The following is a 19,430-nucleotide window of genomic DNA, read 5'->3' on the forward strand; positions in this document are numbered from 1 at the left end:
CCGCACGGAAATTGCTTTTGTTTGCAACATAAACCGGGGATGCAGGAAGCAGGGAGCCGGGGGCAGAGGTCCCTTAACATGCAGACTTGGCGCAATCGCAGCGCACACCGAGTGTAGAGCTATTAACTCCCCGGCTCATACATGTTCTTTCCCTTGGCGCAGAAACTCCGGCTGTGGTTGCCAGTTAATGGAGTTGCCGTCAGCACGGAGCCAGCGGATCCAGTGCCATCGTTAGTTGCAAGTCAACCTCGCTCCTGACAGGCTGGCAGGCCAATCGAAACCGAAACCGTGCCCAAAAACAAATTGCCATAGCAGCCATCCTGCCGTGACAATAGCGCAAAAACGGAGAATTCATAAGCATTCACCTGCCATTCATATAGTATATACACATCTATAGCTACGGCGCCTCCTTTACCTTGACTTGTGTGTCACACGTAAATAGGAATTTAACTCGATTTTTATTACATTAGCTTGGCTCCGTGATAGTTATTTTCCGATTCCTTCCTTTAGTCGTTGGTGAATCGCAGACATGGCGGACGAGGAAGCCGGGAAGGAGGGCGAGAAGAAAATCGTGCACGTTTACCCACTGGTGAAGGTTGGTAAGCATAGATATCCATCCCGGAATTAATGCCCACTGATTGCTCCCGCTTTAAGCACTCGGACATGACCGAAGAGATGAGGATAGAGGCCATTGAACTGTCCATCACCGCCTGCGAAAAATACTCATCAAACTATGAGGTAAGTGTTCTATCTATAGCATCTATAGGCAGAAACCACATAAGAGGATTATCTTTTCATTCCCCTATGAGAATATTTTAACAACTCATGTTATAACGTCTTTTTTTTAACTTAAGCTGAATTTGCATAGGTTTCCATTTACAAAATATTTATAAAATCATAAGTATGTACAAAACTTCATAAAGTAACTTTAACTTCTTAAGCTGTTAAATTTTTAAGCGGCCTCGTTTTTTGAACATCCTTTTTTAGTTTTGTTAACATCTTTATTTAATCGGTAATAAAATATACTTAAATCAAATTAACTATTGGCTCAAATAGATATCCTTCGAATTCAAATAAACAAATACATTTTTTAATAAACCTATCATTTTACTTTATATCCATTACCAGCACGCCGCCAAAATCATCAAGGAAAACATGGACAAGAAGTTCGGCATCTATTGGCATGTGGTTGTGGGCGAGGGATTTGGCTTTGAGGTATCCTACGAAACGGAGAACATTCTCTACCTGTTCTTTGCTGGCAACCTGGCCATAGTGCTGTGGAAATGCTCCTGAATGCGGGTCAGCAATCAATCGAACGTAAACGTACCTAGAAACCGGAACAGAAACCAAAACCGAACCAAACAGAAATTTAGCATTAATATTAGTCATACATACAGAACACTTACCGTTAACGAATGTTATGAACTTTGAGCGTATTATCGTCGACGGAGAAATGAATTCCATGGCAACGATGTGACTTGTTGGGAAAAGAATTTTATTACAAAATGTACCTAGACGCTAGCATTTTGAAAACACGCTTATAAAATTGTTTGTATGCACTAAAACGAAAACCTAAGACTCCAGACCCGCGCCTTCTACGCGTACACATCCTCCCGATCCGCGCCGGCGCCATCCCCTCCGTCCTCGAGATTCGAGAAGAGCAGGAAGTGCGAGGTGCGGTGAAGCTCGTGGTAGAACTCCTTCGGGTTGGCCAGCTGCAGTTCGTACTTCATGTTGGGATCGTGGCGCACGCCCATGAAGTTGTAGTTCCAGCTGCTCTGCGCCGGCACCATGAAGAAGCCGAGGAACTTGTTTGACAGAAGCATCTGAACGCGTTCATAGTGCGACGGCAGATAGCCCTTGGGATTGTTGCCCTTGTCCGTGTTCTTTGAGCCCCACTCAAAACCTGAGGGCGTCAGTTTGTAGGCCGTAAGCGAGCAGGATCCGGGCGTGAAGGAGCACGTGATCACGATCGTCTTCTCGCCATCCCAGTTCGAGTTTTCCTGCATGATCTTCGCATGCGTCGTGATGTCCTGCGGCGACAATTGCGGCAACTCGTTGGGCTGCGTGTGGATCCAGCCTAGCGGCTCCATGTCTTTGAGATACTGATGCGTGGGTAGGGTGTTGGGCAGGTTGATCGTTTGGTGCGTTCCCCACTGCGGCGGCATTACGATGCACCGGATCTCCTTCACTTGTGGGTTGTCCGGTGGACTCACGCCATACAAGTAGCCCGCAATCTGAGCCCTCAAATCCGAGATAGTAACGAACTTCTTGAGTATGTTCTTGGGCAGGATGTAGGTGTAGCCAGTTTCCTTGATGTCGTCAGAGCTCACATAAATGTGGTTCGTTCGCAGGTGCAGATTGGTGGCGGAAATCGCTCTGACTCGCCACTCTGTCTTTGAACTGAACGTCTGCGTCTCATAATTGGATGTGGTAGAGGTAATAATCTCGTCACCGTGCTTGTTTGTGGTACGCGTAGTGGTGGCAGTCAGTTGATTCTGCTCCTTGGTCTGCTTCTCGATTTCGGCGATCTGTTGGCGCTGCGCCGACGGAGCGCTGATCTCCATACCAAGGATGATGTCACGAATCTCGGATTGCGTCAGGGAGGCCACATTCACGTTGTTCTTCTTGCCATAATCGGCTAGAATAAGGTCCTTAAGCTGAACCTCAACCTTGATCCATTCCTCATCCGTCAGAGTGGGCCAAATATGATGCGCCTCTGTGATTGTGGTCTTATCCGGTTTCAGGATGATCTTTGTCCTTTCCGTATTGACGTGGAGAGCACGAAGAATGAGGATAAGTCGACTGAAGGCCGTGTACGACGAAATAGTCTTCAACCAATCGTCGTACAGATTGAAGAGCACCATCTGAGGCTCGGTAGCCTTTAGAATCAGGTCACCAAACTTCTCCACTTTAAGGCAAGCCTGGAAGGGCAGTTGCAACTCAGAGCCTTTGATCACAATGTTGGGGAAGTCGAGCAAGTGCACCTCCAATGGATCCAACATGCCCTTGCGCGTCACAATGATTTGTTTGGGCTGCTCCTCCACAGGCAGCGATCGAATTAGAGCGGCCACTTCTTCAGCAGTCTTCCACTTGGCCAGCTGACCCAGACGCTTCTGACCTGCCCACACAGAGGTGTGAATGATCTTCAGGAAGAGCTGACCCGTTCGCGGATTAAAGATGAAGATGGCTCCGTTAATTGGCTTCGTTGTCAGATTTCCCTCGAATGTTTTATGGATTGTGACGCGGTACACGTTGGTGTCGTCCACAAACCAGATGATTTGGTTGGAGAACAGCTCTCCGTAGTTCTGCGAACTGAGGTACGGCTCCGTTGGCTCCGAGGAGTAAAGCTGCAGGGCCTTGCGGATACGCTCACGCAGCACATAAAGCGCGGGATTCGCCTTCATGATTTTGGCCATGGCCTGCTGGATGAGGGTCTTGCAGCCCGGGAACCAGTTACCGTAGGCAGAGTGCAGATTGTAGGCCAAATCGATGGCTATCAACACGCCCGTGGGCGACGGATAGATGGACATGTTGTCCGTGGTGTAGTCGAGGAACTTGGCCCTCGCATAGCGCTCCACGTCGTGGGAATCGTAATCGCCCCAACGCAACTGGATATCCAGCCAGTACTTCTGCGTGGTGGTGTTGTCCATGGTGTCCTTGGTATCGGCCAGCAGTGAGGGCCGCGACACATTCCATTTATAGGCGGGGAAAAGCAGGATGTCCGCACAAGAAGAGTTCATCTTGTAGGACTTACGCGGATGGATCGTCTCCTTTTGCACCGTCTCGATTTCCAAAGCATCCAGTTCCTGATCGAACACCTGACACAGATCCATCACAATCGACTCGTGGATCTTCTGCCACAAATGGGCTCGGAATATCTGAATCAGCGAGATCTTCAGCGTGGGAATCTTTCCATGCATGAAGATACCCGTCAGATCGAGCTGCACCTGGAAACCGACGTACACATTCGCACGATTGATGGTCGGCGACCACCACAGTGTGAAGCGACGATTCGGAATCTGGTTAAGACCGGATCGCTGAGCATTGGTCAGCTTCTTGTACTTCATCGACTCCTCAAAGCCGGAGGCCTTCTCCCAGAAAAGACCTTCCCAAGTGGGGAAGTAGGTGCCCTTGAACAATGTGTGCTCCAGAATGCCCTCCACACCGCCAAGGGCCTGGATCATGTCCGTTCGGTAGTTGTTCAAGTTCCACAGCTTGCCGTCGTGACGTTGGTGAGTCCACCAAAAGGGATTCTGCTTCAGTACCTGGTACTGCTTGAACTCGGTTCGTATGCGCCAGCCCTTGTCATAGGCCAGTGTGTGACGATCCTTTTGGAAGAGTGTATTGATACGGGGAATACCACGATCCCAGCTGTCTTCCAGATCTTCCAGAGTGAGCCTACGGTTCTGGGCATTCGCCTCCTGACGCTTCAGCGCATACTCGGCCCACACGCGCTGCGAGTCGATGAACTCACTCTCCCACGGCTGAATGTACCGATATAAATTGGGAATAAGCTGATCCTCATCGTGGGACATACCTATAAGAAATCAAAAGTGTACGTTATAAACACATACTATAAATATACAACGTTTAAAACCTACCGGAGCGGAAATGGGTTATGCCCACATCCGTTTGCTTGGACCAACGCAGATCGGATTGCGGAATCAAAACGTGACCCATGCTCAACATTCCCAGACCGCCCAGTTCCTTCGGTGTGTAGAACACAACTGGCGGGAAACGGGAGGGCATTTTGGAGTTGAGACCAATCTTGATACGAGTCTGGATTTTATTCTCGCATTTGACCAGTAAATCTAGCAGTTCCTGGGTATTGACCACAGCCTCGCGGAAATAAGTCATCAGACCTATAAGCGCCGTATTCCATTTATTCACAATCTGGAAAGGAAAAATAGTGCTATGACCAAAATAACTTTAGAATATTTTATTTGTTTTAGCTACCTTTGTGAATGTAGTGGAGCCGGATGCCATCAGAATCTGTCGCACACGATTGTGGAAGCGCCCCAGCGACTCATCGTCAACCCGCAGGAAGCACTGAGCCGTGCGCTCCTTTGTAATTTCGTTCTGTAGGTTCCACACGCCATCACGATGGGTAAACTCTTCATTCTGTGTGCGACACTGTGGGGAAAAACGTAAAATTATAAACTGATCTTACAATTATGTTCTGGCTTAAGGAACCTTTGGCAAAATGCGACATTCAAATCCACTCATGTTGAACAGCAGATTGGGATTGTCTTTGGAGTACACGGAGACGAAGGTGCTCTCCCAACCAATAGTGGTAACAGAGCGTGGCAGACGGTTTTTAATGTCCCAGAAGACAGCGCGACCGCTAAAAAATAAAAGAAAATATTCGTTACACATTTAAAAACTTGGAATTTGATCAAAAGGAAAACCTACAGATTGACATCGTGCTTCATCAAACGCATGCGAGCATCGCGTGGCCAGCACTTCTTGTTGTTATAGCCCACAATATTTTCGTTGTTAGGATCCGGATGCTCGGTAAGGTAGCGCTGGATGAGATCTCGCGCCTCCTCCGCCGAGAACCTGAAAAACAGGTGAATGCGATCGACGTAGCGACAATACAGTCGAATCGGATGAGCCGTTTCTGTGACTGCGTCCTGGAACGTCAGGAAATCGTTGGGCATCTGTGGCGGACCAGCCATCTCGCTGGATCGGTGGAGACCCAGAACCAAAAGATCCAACACCAGACCGTAGTACTGCGTGATGAACGATGAGAACTGCAGGCCGCGAATGATGCCGTAACTGTTGGTGTGGTTCATGTCCTTGTAGTTGATAACCACGTTGTTCTTGGCGGTCATGTAATCAGCGATATTGTGATCGACAATCAGGCGGAGCAAACGATTAAGTAGCGTCAAGTCAATCTTCTCGTACAGCTTTTCGAATCGAGACTCTAGCAGCACATTGCACTCGCCCTCACCCACATCCCAAACATCCTGCAGGTTGTTAATGCCTGTTATGGAAAATAATATGTTTTAACTAGATTAAACGGGGGATAACATAAATGATCATTATTTCATCACTGTGATTTTAATTTGGTGTTGTTTTACGGATTCATCTTTGGCGTGAGGTTTGCAACAAGGGGATGATCAAATACATATCACTTTGCTACAAATCACACACCCAAAATGCCCAGTGCTGAAAAGTTATATGTTTCGAATCTTATCCAGTTCCTTACCCTGACACCACTTGTAGGCCAACAATGGTGGCGGCTCCGTATCGCTGGGTTTGATCCATGGCGGGAACAGACGTCGCTTGTCTGCCTCGTACCACAGATACTGATCCAGATATGCATCTGTAATCTTCTCCAGGGGTTCCACTTCATACACAGGTATCAGATGACTGTACAAGTCCATGAACTCAATGCCCACCTAAAATTCAAAGAAAACTTGTTACGTGGGACTCAACAAACACGGATTGTAATTAACCAACCTCCTTGAAAGCTCGCTGCGTGAGCAAGTGACGCTTGATGCGGGACAAGGCCTCGTGAGGATTGTCGTAGGCCTGTTCAATGAGACCCAGCTCCTCACGCTGACTTTGATTTAACCTAGACTTGACGCTGTACGCCTCCTTCAACCGCTCGAGGGCCAAGATCAGGAGCTTTGTGTCGTGCTTGTACGAGAGCGGAGGGAAGGGAATGGGCGCAAAGCGCCGCGACTCCAGCCAATGGACAGTGGTGGTGTATATGGCCACTGCCTCCTCCGGTGATATGTACGGACCATCCTTTAAGTAGTTGTGCTGCCTTTCCTGCTCCGCCTTCAAGTAAAGACGTGTCAACCGGCCAAGATTCTTCTTGCACACGGTCTTGTCCACAGTGGCTCCACGTCGGATACGCTCTCGATTGTAGTGAGCCGTGTTCGTCCACCAATCGGCCTTCATCTTAACGTAACGCAGGATCATATTCTCAATGGGAATGGGCAGGCCGGGTACTTTCCAGGGAATGTTTGCCTTCCAGCAACGCCAAGCCTCCGACAGATGCTGCAAAATGGTACGCGCCTTGTTCTGCTTGATACCTTCGGGCATCATGTCCACAATGTCGTGCATTACGGAGGCACGCAATTCCAGATCGAAGTGGGATTCGACGCGCTGTTTGGTCACCGTCTTAGCCACACCCTTGGAGTGTCGTCCCTCGAATTGACGCGACAGCAGGTTGCCCAGCCAGCGTTCCAGCAACGGTGTGATGCCGCGCATAAAGAACAGCCAAACTCGCCAACCGGGCGCCCAAAAGCCACATCCGGGTCCCTTGCCCACTGGTCCTGTGTTGAAGCGGTAGTAGATCAAATGCTTCAGATCCTTACACATTCGAATCTGCCTCATCAGCTTGTATTTGTAGCGATACATGCCAGTCAGCTGGCCAACGTGGGCGAATATGTACTGCAGTCCGTCGGCCAACTGAAAGGCGTCCACATTGTTCAGCCGATACTGAACATGCGAGTCAATAATAAGCTTGGTCAGACGCAGGATCTCACGACACAAATGGAAGGCTAATAGGGGAAAAACACGGGTCATTCATTACTATCAAAATGAGCGGTGAAAATGGACTTACCATTTCCGAAACGTGACTTTTTACGCTCTTTGGTGGTTAGAGTCTTGACAGGCTTCAAGTTGAAATTGTAATCCAAATGCAAGTAGTTAAGGTTCTTTCTGTGAATCAAGAGGTTCAGCATGTTGTATCCCTGACGGCAAACCTGCAAACCAGCCTCCACCCAATCCAGGGTGGTAGTCTGGAAGAATTTTGTAGCCTTGAACGAACGGAAGAGGTAGCTGCAAGGATGAAATAAATAATTAGAAAAGCTCGATTGTTTGATACCGATAAAACTAACCGTTTCTTCTGGGGCTTTGGCTTGCGGTGCTTCAGCGCATTGAGCACATAGTATTTGAGTAGTTTTTGGTAGCTAACGCGCACCTTGACCGGATGGCCAGGAGGACAATGCTCCTTGTACCAGCACTTGACTAGCGGCACATCGATGGCACGGCGGGAGCGGCCAGAGCGCATGTTAAACGGGCGCGGGGCCCACAACAAGGCAATACCGTTCGCAGTATTGTCAGTATAGAGGGGAGTGTCCACCAGGAACGGCTGCACATCGTCCGGAAGTGTGAAATCCTCATCATCATCAGGCAGTGGCTCCTGAATTTTAGAGTTAGCATTGCGATGGGATATGGGGTTGATGAGCGGATCAAAGTAAAATGCCGGCAAATCGGGATCTTCGGTCTTGATGTAGACCACGTTGGGAGTGTGATACCTGTAATAGATAAAAAACATTGGTTATTTGGATCCTCGTTTTTTAAAGTGAATTTATATGTATGCAACTATCAGCAGTCACGATTTATTCTTAACAATCGCCACGAACATATCATTGCAGCTCCCGTTTATCGCAAAATTTGTAGTAAGCTGGGAGCTCGACGTTTTTCTAACGCGACATGAAGCATTTCCAGGGAGGATGTTCACATGGAAACGTTACTACCACGTAAATAAGATTTTAGATTAATAATTTCAGTAGAATATGGAATCTTACCAGCTCAGATGCACAAAGTGTGGCATGTTGTTGTACAAGTAGGGAAAGGCAATGCGATATTCTGTGCGAATGGGTTGACGGATAATGACTTTATTTATGTCGTTGAACTCGTTCCAATCCTCGTCCCTAGAAAAGTATAAATAAGGTTACACCTCGATCAGGCTTTTGATGCGGGGGTTGTCCTTACCCAACATTGTGATCTTTGATGAGGGGTTCAAACTTGGGACCACCTGGAATGGCCATATTTAGGGCCTTGGCGGTGAAGAAACTTTTGGGGTCAAATAGGTAAAAGAAGTTGTTGTCCACCAGGTCCGTGAGCAGTTGATTGGCCAGCCGATAAAGAGTGGCTAGCTGGGGCAGGGAAAGATTCCACTTGCGGTAGGTGGTGCCGTTTACAAACCTAACATGGATATACATATTAACAACCAAGTTTAAATTTAATTCCTAGTTCAAAACTCACTGCGTATCCACTAGAGGACGATGATCGTAAAACCATTTGTACACGGCATTGTCTTCATCATTGTCCAGCTCGATTTGAATGGCCTCCAAGGGTTCCACATCGAGAACGTTGTCGGCATAGTCTAAAGGCGGCTCCTCATCGTCGAAGGGCGGGAATCTCATGCGTTTGAAGTGACGACGATCGCGCTTCTCACGCCGCATCATGATCCACATGGTTCTAGGGGAAAGCAAACCATTTCAGATTGGATTATGAGGAAGAACTATAGTAAACTTACCCCCATTGGGCGATGTAGACTGGCTCAACGACCCAGGGAATCTCATTGACAAAGGTGATGGCTCCTGTGATGTGGTACAACACCTGGACATCCCTGATCTGCTCCCAGGGCATGGGCATGTTCTCCAGCAGCTTGAGCACCGCATGTGGCATGTACTTCAGGGCGCCCAGATAGACACGCTTGTCATGGCGGTATTTGCGCGAGGTCATGTCGCCGTGATCCCGAATGATCTTCCGGATGTGCTCCGGCGGCATGTCCTCCTTCTGAGTGTCTACGAATCCAAACTTGCGCTTCTCCGCGAATCGCTTGGACTGCAAATGCTGCCACTTGAGCGCCTTCTCCTGCAGCTTCTCCTCGGTGAGGATGTCTGGCTTGGGAGTGGGAATCTGGCCCAGTCCGGGACCCTGGCCGCCTGACGGGATGGGAATCCCGTTGGGGTGGCCAGTGGGCGGGGGGAGGGGAGCTCCCGGTGGCGGAATCTGCTGGATCTGGTTGGCCATCTGCTGCTGGGCATGCAGCTGGGCCTGCTGAGCATGGGCCGCCGCGTACGCCTGCTGGGCCATCAGCTGCGCCGCCCACGCATTCTGCGGTATCATGTACGGCGGAATGGACATCGTTCCGCTGCACTTGTCCTAATCAATAAGTGGAAAAATGTATACTTTATGACACACAGACACGTTTTGTTCGGCGAACAAGGGAGAAATCGAAATCGGAATGCCGCCGACGTCGCGGTCTTTTGCAATTTTCACCACGCCGCAAAAAGGTCTTTATTTCACTCTCCCCACAGCAAATCTTTGCTTTAATTTCTTGCTTGTTCGTTAATTAAAAACTTTATTACCTATTCTTCACTTTTACTATGTTTCTTTTGCCGCAATTCTCAATTTTTCCGGTTTGCAATGCGAAAACGTTTACTTTTTCATGCGGCAGCCATTTATTTTTTCATGTAAGTACGGTCATACTGGACTAAATCTAGAGATGGCACTTAAAAATGCCGCATGATAAATCAAGATAACAACGGAGGGAGTGCGATAAATCGTTTGAAATATAAATTTTCAAAACCAAAAATAAACTTTTTTAAAAACAAACAATATGAAATTTATATTAGTTTCGATTTAAAGTTTCATAAATATTCTTTGTTTAAAGAGGAATATGATGTTTTATTTCCTATGTATATTATATGATTTACTAGTACACTAATGATAATTTAAACTACTTACATTTTGTGGCCCCGAAACTTTTAATATATTTATATTAAACAATAATAGGTCTTTGAAAGGGAATCCCCACTTCATATACATATTAAATTTGTTTTGAATCCTTGTAATTAAGTCAAATGAATCAGCTTGTCAGCGAATGTGTGAATAGAATTTATTAGGAACTTTTTAAGTTAGTGCGTCAATATTATTTTTGATGACTGGTAATTTCACTCATACAGTAGACATTAGCTAAAGCACTTACAATCAAAGATTCTAATACAAAAGTTACTTTATAAAAGTTTTTATAGCTGTTAACTGATATTTACCTTACATTTCGTTGTATTTTTATGAACATGAACATATTTATTAAAAACATGTTTTCTACCTTCAATTAACCTAATTAGAAAATCAAATCGAGTCATCAGCACGAACCTGATGCGGGGCCACCTCATTTCCCACCGGGTAACGACTTCCCCAGACTCCAGAATGTTTGTCCAATCAATGATCATGTGCGAAATCGATCTCCGGGATGTTTTGGCCACTATAAATATTGTCGGTCGGCCGTTAGGGGATCACAGTTTACGGACTACAACGCTTCTAGCCAGAACACGACCGGGAAAAGTTGCTAATTCGAGAGGAAAATATAAATCTCAAGTATTTCCCCGTGAAATTTCGCAAATAAGATCTATACAATGGCAAAGGTACTGGTCACAATGCGAATTTGCTCTGATTTATTAGAATAATGAAATGTTGTGAAACTTTTTCAGTTATTTTCCATTCTTTTGTGCCTGGTTATTATTGGATCCATAGCTGCAGGACCTATAGAGGTAGGTTATATTTCTGGGTTTATACAATCCAAACCGATTTAAAAAATCCTGTTTTTTAGGACAAAAAAGCTGCTGAGGAGAGTGATCTTTCCACTGCCGATTCCTTTGGTTATGGATACTATGCGGCTCCATCCCCTGTTTATTACGGCGGTTATGGTGGGGGCTATAAATACGGAGGTTACTCTGGATATGGCGGTTACGGCGGATATCGCAGTTACGGAGGCGGCTACTATCGCCCGCGAATTTACCCTGTGTGGGGTTAAATAAAATGCCTTTACCTTTCCAAACATACGTTCCTAAAACCACACAATCCTATGTAATCGCCCTTTTAACCAAAGAAATTATACAAGCCCCCTTTTGAAAATGAACCCTTTCACTGTTTTGCAACCATTACGATGACGTCATTGGAGTTTTTGACCCCAGACCACAATTAACACCGGTTTTATTGCAATAAAAAACAAAACACTTTATGTACGAGTACGTTCGCATGTGCGGTTTATTATTTTCAAATTTCAATTGTCTAAAACCGGATTTTTTGACTTGGTCGGGGCTTCCGAAGAAATTGAGGCGGCTAACGTAACATAGTCGAGCAAAATACCGAGTTGGCCAAGCGTAATTACACATCTGAACCGCCGACCTGGACTCTTGGGCCTATCTTTAACGATCCACACAATCTCAAATTTTTGGCCATAAACGAGGTCACTGAAAGAGCTGGACTGTACAGTGGATATCGGTTAGCAGATCAGCATATGATTTTTAGGAACCACTCTTTGCTAACTCTTAAATAAACAGGTCTTCGGATAAAATCAAGTGTGACTTGACGTTATTTTCGAGTTCTTATAAAGTTGGTCCAATAAAAAACTACCATTTCTGGCAGATTTAGATATGTAGTTCGAATATATCATATTATGTAATGATGCATTATTATTACTTTTTTTTATGTAACATCTTTCTTGAGTAAAATCATTCATAAAACATGAGTTTATTTGGTCATGGCTTTTAGTTCACAATATATGGTTATGTTCTTAAACAAATCTGTTCTTTCAATACTTTAGGGAGTTAAATGGAATAATACAAATGCATACTGTATTTGGAATTTATGTGGGCTTGACTTTAATACAGCTTACATACACATAATTTAGGATTTAAATAGGATATATCCTGGGAATATATTTTCCCTAGTGGCGATGCTGTCCCGTGTGTCTCTTGCTGTGGTGTTTGCTGCCTTTTGAGTGGGATCGGGCTTTCCGGGAGTGGTTGTCCACGTGCTTGTGGTGCTCCTTCTGATGGTGGCTCTTCTTGTAAATTTGCTCCTTCTTATTGGCCTGCCTACTGTTCCTTTGGGAGGTAGATTTTCCATGGCCATGTTCTTTGTGCTCCTTAAGGTGGGAAACAATGTGGTGCACCTCCTTTCCATGTTTGGTGTGCTCCTTGGCCGAGTGCCTCGGCTCCTGCAAGTTATGGTGATGCTGGGTCAACTGGCGCTTGTGGTTCAGGTGGTGGTGCCTCTCATTATCCTCCAGGGGCTGCATGGCCAAGGCCACGGCCACCAAAATAGTGGCAAATACAATAATCTGCATTGGCCATCCGGGGCAATCAAGGCAAATGAGTTAAACATAATTAAAGGGGATTGAAAGTAAATTGAATTAAACCAACTGTCTATCATATCTGAACCGCCGATAAGATAATTTCCGCCCCTTGGAACCACACTCACCGCCTTCAACATGATAACTCCGGGATATTGACTTCGGTGCTTTTACAAAAGCGTTTGGTTCGTTCGTGTAAACTCAGCGACGTTCCAGACTCGACTGTTTTTCGGAGCCTCTTCCGCCGCTGTTTATATCGTTATCTCTTTGTATATATGCTCCTAGCCCCTATATCATCACATAGATGGGTATATATATTTTTCGCTTTTAAGTGTTCCATAGTTTTATCGCCCATTAAGCGAAGAGACGTACCGACGGTGAGCATGAACAGCTGTTGAATGATTTCCAAGCTGAGATTAGCTGGGAAAGATTTGAAGCTTTTCAAGTACCCGAAGAATTGGTTAATAATTTTAAATTTGATCAAGCTTATAAAGGACAATGTCCAACTGAATGACCAATAGCCGATAAACGCTCTGAATCAGACGTATAGTAGAGATAAGCTAATCAATAACTAAAGGCACACCGCCCCTATTCTCAATAGGATCCCTATTTCAAATAACTAAAATAACTCACTGACTGACCATATAATGTGTATGGATCATATTATATAGTATCATTAATACCCAAACCCATTAATTTAGTCAAAGCTCCTAAATCTCTGAACTTGCACCTCCCCTCTCCAAAAATTTATTAACTGAGGTTGTAAAATTTCTATTTGTGATAATGACAAATAACTCCCATTGTCATAGTTCATAGTCTCTCTTCGTTACTGATAAGACCATTATGTACTTTTACAAGTTTTTAGCAGTCTATAAGGAGCCCATTGTTATCTTTTTAAAATACAAGCAGATTGGGTCAGTTTATAAACAGTAGAACACTCCAACGATAAAGTATCGGAAATTTCTCTTATCTTAAAAAAAGGAAGGGAAGGGCAATCTTGGCTATAAACTTTATCATGAGTCTCAGCCGTGTTCCACTCGAGATATTTGAAAACAATAATAATGCGCATTGCCTTTATATGGCAAAGCCAAAATAATTTTAATAATCAGGGCGACACTTCAGTAATTTTGTTAAGTCATATGTTTTATTATTGGAATCAAAAAATTATACATCAAAGTGGAATAAATAAAAGAATTGCTTCCGTTTGCTTGCGTGGTGTGGAATCTATTGATTAATAAGTTTATTAATATTGGATATCGTGTGTATATGGATGTTTTGCTGGCGTATGTGAAATAGCTTTTATGAATATGTGTTTCCCTTTCTATCCTCCAACTTTTCTACTCTTCCTTTTTCATCGCATTAGGCATACAAAAAGTGAATAAAATATAAGTGTATATAATATTTTCTAGTTTGAAACAATTGGGGTTACGATACATCATATATAAGCCTTAATATAAAATATAGAAAAACATGAAAAGAAATATTGTGATTACAACAAAAGCGAAAACATAAATACAAAATATTGATTCACGAATAAACTTAGGATAAATACATTTTTTTTACATTTTCTAGTTATATACTTTTTTTTACATTTTCATCAATTTTTTTCGATATAGATTAATATAGTAATTTGCGATCAGGCTCTTAACGTGGCTGGCCAAAGTTGAAATTCTACCAATAAATGAAGCCGCTTCAAAGACAATTTCTAAACGATTTTCGACTACGTAAACGCGAAGATTTAAAAAGGTTGATTTGCATTTCACTGAACACATTGGGGTCAACATGTCATTGGATTTAAGGTGAGCTAATAAAAGTTATTTGCGGAAACTACGGACAGTATACTGGATTGTTACTGATTAATCTTCTTCTTTATCGTTTCTGTGGCGAAAATAGTCCCCTTGCTGTCAAACTACTCCTCGATGTTATAGAAGAAATAGTGGTTCTCATTGTCGTTGATGGCGGCCGGTGGTGCCTGCGGTGCCTTCCTGGACAGCGGCTCGAAGCCCATGAACAGGAATGCCTCGACGAGGCGAGCCCGCTCTGGCTGATCCTTAGGCATGACCATAACGATGCCGTCCACCTCCAGCTTATCCTCGGCGAACTCCAAGAGCGAGATGAAGGTCTGCTTGGAGCCGGCCGGTGGAAGGTCCTTCGGCAGAGCGACATACAACAAGTTGTTGACTGGGTTCAGAATCATATTCCAATTGGTGTACTGGTCCTCGGTCACGTGCAGTTTGATGGTGATCTGCACCGGCTGGTCGTGCTGCAAGATCTGGCGCAGCACTTCCTGGCAGTCATCGTCCGAGCACAGCGAATGGATGTCGGGTTGCGACTCCAAGTCGGAGCAATCCGACTGGGAGGACGACAACGACGACGCCCGGGAGCTGGTCTCGTACAGGCTGCCACCAGCCGAGTCGACCGAAGACTTACGGCTGTAGCCTAAAGGTAGTAAATAAATAACAGTATTATAGTTTGGTGTTATCAGGTCAAAATATACTCTGTAACTCACCCGTTAAGAGCGATGCCCTATCGTGATCTGTTCTGTGGTGGACAGGGACATCAGGACCACCACAGAGGCCCTACGCCGAGAGAGATGCGGTAGGAATCCGATGACATGGTCGTGGCGCAAGACGAAGTCGAGATGGTGCGGAGTTTGCCATCGGCAATTCCGCTGTCATTAAATTCTCTTCTAACGAAGCCACTACTAAACACTGGGTCGCTGTGGGAAAGAAGAATTGTGTGTTAAATCAGAAATCCATTTTGAGCTTGGTGGTGCCTTCTCGATTTTGTAGAGCCTTTTTCTAGTATACTTTTAAAATGCTGGCAAATACCACTCGATACCTTAAAACTTTCTTAATAGAAACAGGTTAGGTGAACTTATTTATTTTATTTAATTATATTTAGTTACAATTTTTTCGTACTGAATAGAAAAATCTATTTATAATTTCAAAATGAAACTGACATATTTTCGTAACAACCATAATCTATCTATTTAAATTACGCCAAGAAGGTTTAAAATTCTATTCCAACTAAAGCGATATTTAATTAACTTCAGGTGATTTTCAAAATTTACCAAAGCATGGTGGTAGAGTAAAACTCAATTGATGGGTGAACGTCGCAAAAGCTGCTAACTAACTGATGGCCACGAAGGCAGAACAAAGGGCTTATCAACAGCAGAGCGGGGACAATTAATTTATCTCGCTTTTGTGACGTACCAAATGGCTGGTGTTTATTTTAAAGCGATAAGATAGCGCGCGCCTTATCGGAAGACCGATAAACAAAAACCGATAGTCACGCGGCGCATGCACCCCTGGGCTCACGCGGCAATTTCACCACAAGATGGCCGCCGGCAGCTGTCAAAGCGGCTCACTCGCACACACACATACAGACTCTCGACACAAACGTTTGCGCAAAAGAAAAACGGGAGAAGAAATTTAGCGGCGTCGGAAAAAAACCGTGTAAAATCAATAATAACTAGCTGAAAAACTAAATAAAAACGCAGCCAACATGTCGATCGGAGTACCCATCAAAGTGCTGCACGAGGCCGAGGGCCACATAATCACTTGCGAGACAATCACCGGCGAGGTGTACCGCGGCAAGCTCATCGAAGCGGAGGACAACATGAATTGCCAGATGACCCAGATCACGGTCACCTACCGCGACGGACGCACCGCCAACCTGGAGAACGTCTACATCCGCGGCTCCAAGATCCGCTTCCTCATACTGCCCGACATGCTCAAGAACGCCCCGATGTTCAAGAAGCAGACGGGCAAGGGCCTCGGCGGGACGGCGGGCAGGGGCAAGGCGGCCATTCTGCGCGCACAGGGTGAGTCGGGCACTAGGGCCCACGTACAATTCACAAGACTGTCTTTTTAAAAGAAAATTGCGATTTTTGTTCTATCATATATCGTTTAGAAGGTTTTCCTCATAGCTAGAGATTCATTTCTTGAACATGGAAAGTGATTTTAATTCATAAGTGGCTAGTGAAATAGCTATTGATAAATTATGCAGAAAAATCTTAGTGAAAACACAAATTGTTTGTGTAAAATATTCTAATATTATGTGTAAGGCTATCCAAATACACGAGGATAAAGTAAATTAGAAATAAGAGAATTAGGAAAGTCTTAGTCCGAGTATAAAATGCTTGTATAATAATACAAAAAGGAGATGCAGTTGTATACTGAGAGTAAATAATTGTTCCTATAATTCTCAAACAAAAAATTAGAGCCTTTATTAATTGCAGGTTTTGTTTTGCAAGATCAGAGCATGTTTCCATATTTTAAAAAATAGAAAAACGTTGGTCTTTCATTTTAAATTAGTTAAAAATCAAATTTTCATTATAATGAAGCCAGTTAATTCAAAAGGAAAATCATAGGGAATGCGAGAATTAACCAATATATTTTATATTGATAAAAAATTAATTTTCAATGTTATAGTAACAAACTCTATTTGATTCATACAATTTTTAAAAAGAAAATAATCAATCCCAGGATTTTGTTATAAAAATAAATAGCAGTGGGGTTTGTGAAGATTTTAGAGAATTTTTAATTTATAAAAAGCAAGAAATATATTTGCAGACCAGGAAATGAGTAATCCAATTATCGCATTTAACAAATTCTTTATTTTTAAAGACAGTCTTGTGTTGTATAAGCAATCGACCAACTACAAATACTAATTGTGAAATCCCCTTACAGCTCGTGGCAGAGGAAGAGGCGGGCCGCCAGGTGGAGGAAGGGGCAGTGGCGGACCGCCAGGAGCACCGGGCGGCAGCGGCGGACGCGGAGCCTGGCAAGGAGGACCCACCGGCGGACGGGGCCGCGGCGGCCTGTAGGAACCGCCTCCTGAACAACGCATTTCTAATCTCTAAGTTGCGGGCACTATTTAATTAGCGGGCGGGTTGAATTATCTCCAGATTTTTTGTAAAGTGTTTACCAGGCAGGAGAGCCAAGAATACAAAGAAACTTGAATTTGAAAACGCATTCTGTTTGGTTTCTGAGTAATCACCTGCAAGGTGGGAAGAATTAAGCACCATAACCAGAGGACGCTTACAGGTTTTGCTTAAACTAGTTAAGCACACCGATATCATCGTCGCCTTTCGAATGTTATACAAAGAGAGCAATTCCATGACAGTATTACAATCAGTTTTAACTTGACTGTCGACGGATAGCTCTCTTCATTTCACTATTCGCGGAGGATCAGGAGCAGGAGCACCTCAACATAACAGACAGGTGGACAACGGACAGGTTAGGCCAGACAAACTGGGAATTAGTGGGTTAGTTAGTCTCATAGCGCAACGTCGAATATTATACAAAGAGAGCAATTCCATGACAGTGTTATTAAATGGTTTCTGGACTGTCGACGGACAGCTCTCTTTATTCACTTATTCGCATTTGGATTTGTGTTCCTTCGATTCGTTCTAGGTGTTAATCAGACATACAATGGGGACGGCACAAATAAATAAAACGGATACCTATACTATATACGCCCGAGGGTGTTCGTATATATATATTGTTTGCCGGCAGAGTTCGTGTGAAATATGCCAGGCATTTTGTTGCTCTGCTGTTTTCCTTTCTGCCAAGCCAATTAAATCAACAAACTGCGCACTTGGCAGACCTATGTGAATTGAGCGAAATAGAGGCCTGAATGGGAACAGTGACCAGATGCATGCATATCTAGTTTAATGCTTAATGGATGCAGTTTATGGGTATGGCGGGGGGCAGCAATAATTCCCCGAATTGATGGCACGTGGAAGGCAATTGAAATGCTTTCCCAATTAATAAAAAAGAAGGGGCTCTGCTGACGTACCCCAAGAGGTTCTGGCTCTCTGGCTGCGCCACCTTATCGCTCGATGTCGTCATTGCCAAGTTAAATATTTAGTCTCCGGTTGAGATTTATCACAGCTGCAGTTTACTATCTGTCTCTGGGTTTGTGCTCTTTATCTATCACAGGTTGCGTTGCTTTCGGTCCTTCGACGGCGCTTGGAATTCACATCGAAAAGATGTGGTGATGGGATCTCTCTGTAATCTGGCCTGGTCTTCCTCTCCTCTGCAGGTGGGGATTCTCGCTGATCTGTGATCTGTGGAGGTGCTGTGCTTTGGACGAATGTCTGGCGACTGACGACATCCAAACGGTGGCGGCATCATTTATGTGTTCAAGTAGCAGCGACTAGGAGGCCCCGCGATATATACCCTAGTTCTAACCGAGAGATATACACACGGGGTACAGTCGGTCGGTCAGATATGAATCTGAATTGGGCGGGGGACGAGTCACGGCCCAAGGTTAAATGGAGCCCCTGCCGTCCCACGGAATAATGAGGGTGAATCGCTAAACAAATAAGGCGCAAATAACTATCTAGGTATAAGTAAAAATGCCGGCAAGCCCAGCGCATTTATTTACAAATTAGCAATGGGCAAAAGCAAAATAAACGGAGAGACCTGCTCGGCTATAAATATCGGAAAAATTATTATACAAAGTCTGAGAGAATTCTTTTGTGCGCCATTTTAGTCGAGCCAAAAAATACAGCTGTATTAATTTT

General features: G+C 44.5%; 6 protein-coding genes and 1 non-coding gene across 9 annotated transcripts; 3 read left to right on the forward strand and 4 right to left on the reverse strand.

Annotated features, from left to right (window-relative positions):
- Nucleotides 1-146: 146 nt before the first annotated feature.
- LOC108009105 (dynein axonemal light chain 4) lies at nucleotides 147-1,583 on the forward strand. Of its 2 annotated transcripts, XM_036813280.3 has the most exons (4): nucleotides 153-434; nucleotides 511-595; nucleotides 655-738; nucleotides 1,129-1,583. In XM_036813280.3, exons 2-4 carry the CDS (start codon nucleotides 530-532, stop codon nucleotides 1,291-1,293), a joined length of 315 nt encoding a protein of 104 aa, XP_036669175.1. In that variant the 5' UTR covers nucleotides 153-434; nucleotides 511-529; the 3' UTR covers nucleotides 1,294-1,583. The 2 variants fall into 2 exon arrangements, with proteins under 2 accessions (XP_016928662.1, XP_036669175.1); XM_017073173.4 differs by having other exon boundaries at nucleotides 147-599.
- Prp8 (pre-mRNA processing factor 8) lies at nucleotides 1,475-10,259 on the reverse strand. 2 transcript variants are annotated; one of them, XM_017073166.4, is made up of 14 exons: nucleotides 10,125-10,259; nucleotides 9,287-9,918; nucleotides 9,013-9,228; nucleotides 8,740-8,952; nucleotides 8,553-8,678; nucleotides 7,860-8,279; nucleotides 7,583-7,800; nucleotides 6,469-7,520; nucleotides 6,215-6,407; nucleotides 5,416-5,989; nucleotides 5,197-5,347; nucleotides 4,960-5,136; nucleotides 4,605-4,896; nucleotides 1,475-4,540 (listed from the first exon to the last, which is right to left on the reverse strand). In XM_017073166.4, the coding sequence occupies exons 2-14, from the start codon at nucleotides 9,898-9,900 to the stop codon at nucleotides 1,596-1,598; spliced, it is 7,191 nt and encodes a 2,396-aa protein (XP_016928655.2). In that variant the 5' UTR covers nucleotides 9,901-9,918; nucleotides 10,125-10,259; the 3' UTR covers nucleotides 1,475-1,595. The 2 variants fall into 2 exon arrangements, with proteins under 2 accessions (XP_016928655.2, XP_065719588.1); XM_065863516.2 differs by lacking the exons at nucleotides 8,553-8,678; nucleotides 8,740-8,952; nucleotides 9,013-9,228; nucleotides 9,287-9,918; nucleotides 10,125-10,259 and adding an exon at nucleotides 8,388-8,404.
- Nucleotides 8,335-8,509, reverse strand: LOC118877036 (small Cajal body-specific RNA PsiU2-55). The gene has a single exon (XR_005013973.2). It is a non-coding gene; the product is annotated as a small Cajal body-specific RNA PsiU2-55 (non-coding RNA).
- A 780-nt stretch (nucleotides 10,260-11,039) lies between the features above and the next one.
- Nucleotides 11,040-11,789, forward strand: LOC108008836 (uncharacterized). Its single transcript, XM_017072742.4, has 3 exons — nucleotides 11,040-11,183; nucleotides 11,250-11,309; nucleotides 11,369-11,789. The coding sequence occupies exons 1-3, from the start codon at nucleotides 11,175-11,177 to the stop codon at nucleotides 11,570-11,572; spliced, it is 273 nt and encodes a 90-aa protein (XP_016928231.3). The 5' UTR covers nucleotides 11,040-11,174; the 3' UTR covers nucleotides 11,573-11,789.
- Nucleotides 11,790-12,258: 469 nt separating this feature from the next.
- On the reverse strand, nucleotides 12,259-13,182 carry LOC108008777 (cyclin-L1). Its single transcript, XM_017072674.4, has 2 exons — nucleotides 13,024-13,182; nucleotides 12,259-12,883 (listed from the first exon to the last, which is right to left on the reverse strand). Exons 1-2 carry the CDS (start codon nucleotides 13,033-13,035, stop codon nucleotides 12,488-12,490), a joined length of 408 nt encoding a protein of 135 aa, XP_016928163.3. The 5' UTR covers nucleotides 13,036-13,182; the 3' UTR covers nucleotides 12,259-12,487.
- Nucleotides 13,183-14,017: 835 nt separating this feature from the next.
- On the reverse strand, nucleotides 14,018-16,116 carry Oda (Ornithine decarboxylase antizyme). Its single transcript, XM_065863765.2, is given in 4 exon segments — nucleotides 14,018-15,334; nucleotides 15,405-15,456; nucleotides 15,458-15,614; nucleotides 15,969-16,116. Coding segments are annotated over 4 exon segments (747 nt in total). The 5' UTR covers nucleotides 15,977-16,116; the 3' UTR covers nucleotides 14,018-14,804.
- Nucleotides 16,117-16,121: 5 nt separating this feature from the next.
- SmD3 (small ribonucleoprotein particle protein SmD3) lies at nucleotides 16,122-17,870 on the forward strand. The gene is made up of 2 exons (XM_017071881.4): nucleotides 16,122-16,721; nucleotides 17,590-17,870. Exons 1-2 carry the CDS (start codon nucleotides 16,403-16,405, stop codon nucleotides 17,724-17,726), a joined length of 456 nt encoding a protein of 151 aa, XP_016927370.2. The 5' UTR covers nucleotides 16,122-16,402; the 3' UTR covers nucleotides 17,727-17,870.
- The last annotated feature ends 1,560 nt before the right edge of the window (nucleotides 17,871-19,430 follow it).

Source organism: Drosophila suzukii, chromosome 2R, assembly GCF_043229965.1.
Source record: "Drosophila suzukii chromosome 2R, CBGP_Dsuzu_IsoJpt1.0, whole genome shotgun sequence".
In the NCBI taxonomy this organism is placed as follows: Eukaryota; Metazoa; Arthropoda; class Insecta; order Diptera; family Drosophilidae; genus Drosophila; species Drosophila suzukii.

What these genes read in the sequence shown, in the direction of transcription:
- LOC108009105 (XM_036813280.3), top strand. Translation starts at nt 530, where the DNA reads ATGGCGGACGAGGAAGCCGGGAAGGAGGGCGAGAAGAAAATCGTGCAC. An exon ending in ACGTTTACCCACTGGTGAAG is followed by an intron (nt 596 to 654) that starts GTTGGTAAGCAT and finishes TCCCGCTTTAAG; the next exon opens with CACTCGGACATGACCGAAGA. An exon ending in AATACTCATCAAACTATGAG is followed by an intron (nt 739 to 1,128) that starts GTAAGTGTTCTA and finishes ATCCATTACCAG; the next exon opens with CACGCCGCCAAAATCATCAA.
- Prp8 (XM_017073166.4), bottom strand. Translation starts at nt 9,900, where the DNA reads ATGTCCATTCCGCCGTACATGATACCGCAGAATGCGTGGGCGGCGCAG. An exon ending in GTCTACATCGCCCAATGGGG is followed by an intron (nt 9,229 to 9,286) that starts GTAAGTTTACTA and finishes GCTTTCCCCTAG; the next exon opens with AACCATGTGGATCATGATGC. An exon ending in ATGAAGCACGATGTCAATCT is followed by an intron (nt 5,348 to 5,415) that starts GTAGGTTTTCCT and finishes TTTATTTTTTAG; the next exon opens with CGGTCGCGCTGTCTTCTGGG.
- LOC108008836 (XM_017072742.4), top strand. An exon ending in TAGCTGCAGGACCTATAGAG is followed by an intron (nt 11,310 to 11,368) that starts GTAGGTTATATT and finishes CCTGTTTTTTAG; the next exon opens with GACAAAAAAGCTGCTGAGGA.
- SmD3 (XM_017071881.4), top strand. Translation starts at nt 16,403, where the DNA reads ATGTCGATCGGAGTACCCATCAAAGTGCTGCACGAGGCCGAGGGCCAC. An exon ending in GGCCATTCTGCGCGCACAGG is followed by an intron (nt 16,722 to 17,589) that starts GTGAGTCGGGCA and finishes ATCCCCTTACAG; the next exon opens with CTCGTGGCAGAGGAAGAGGC.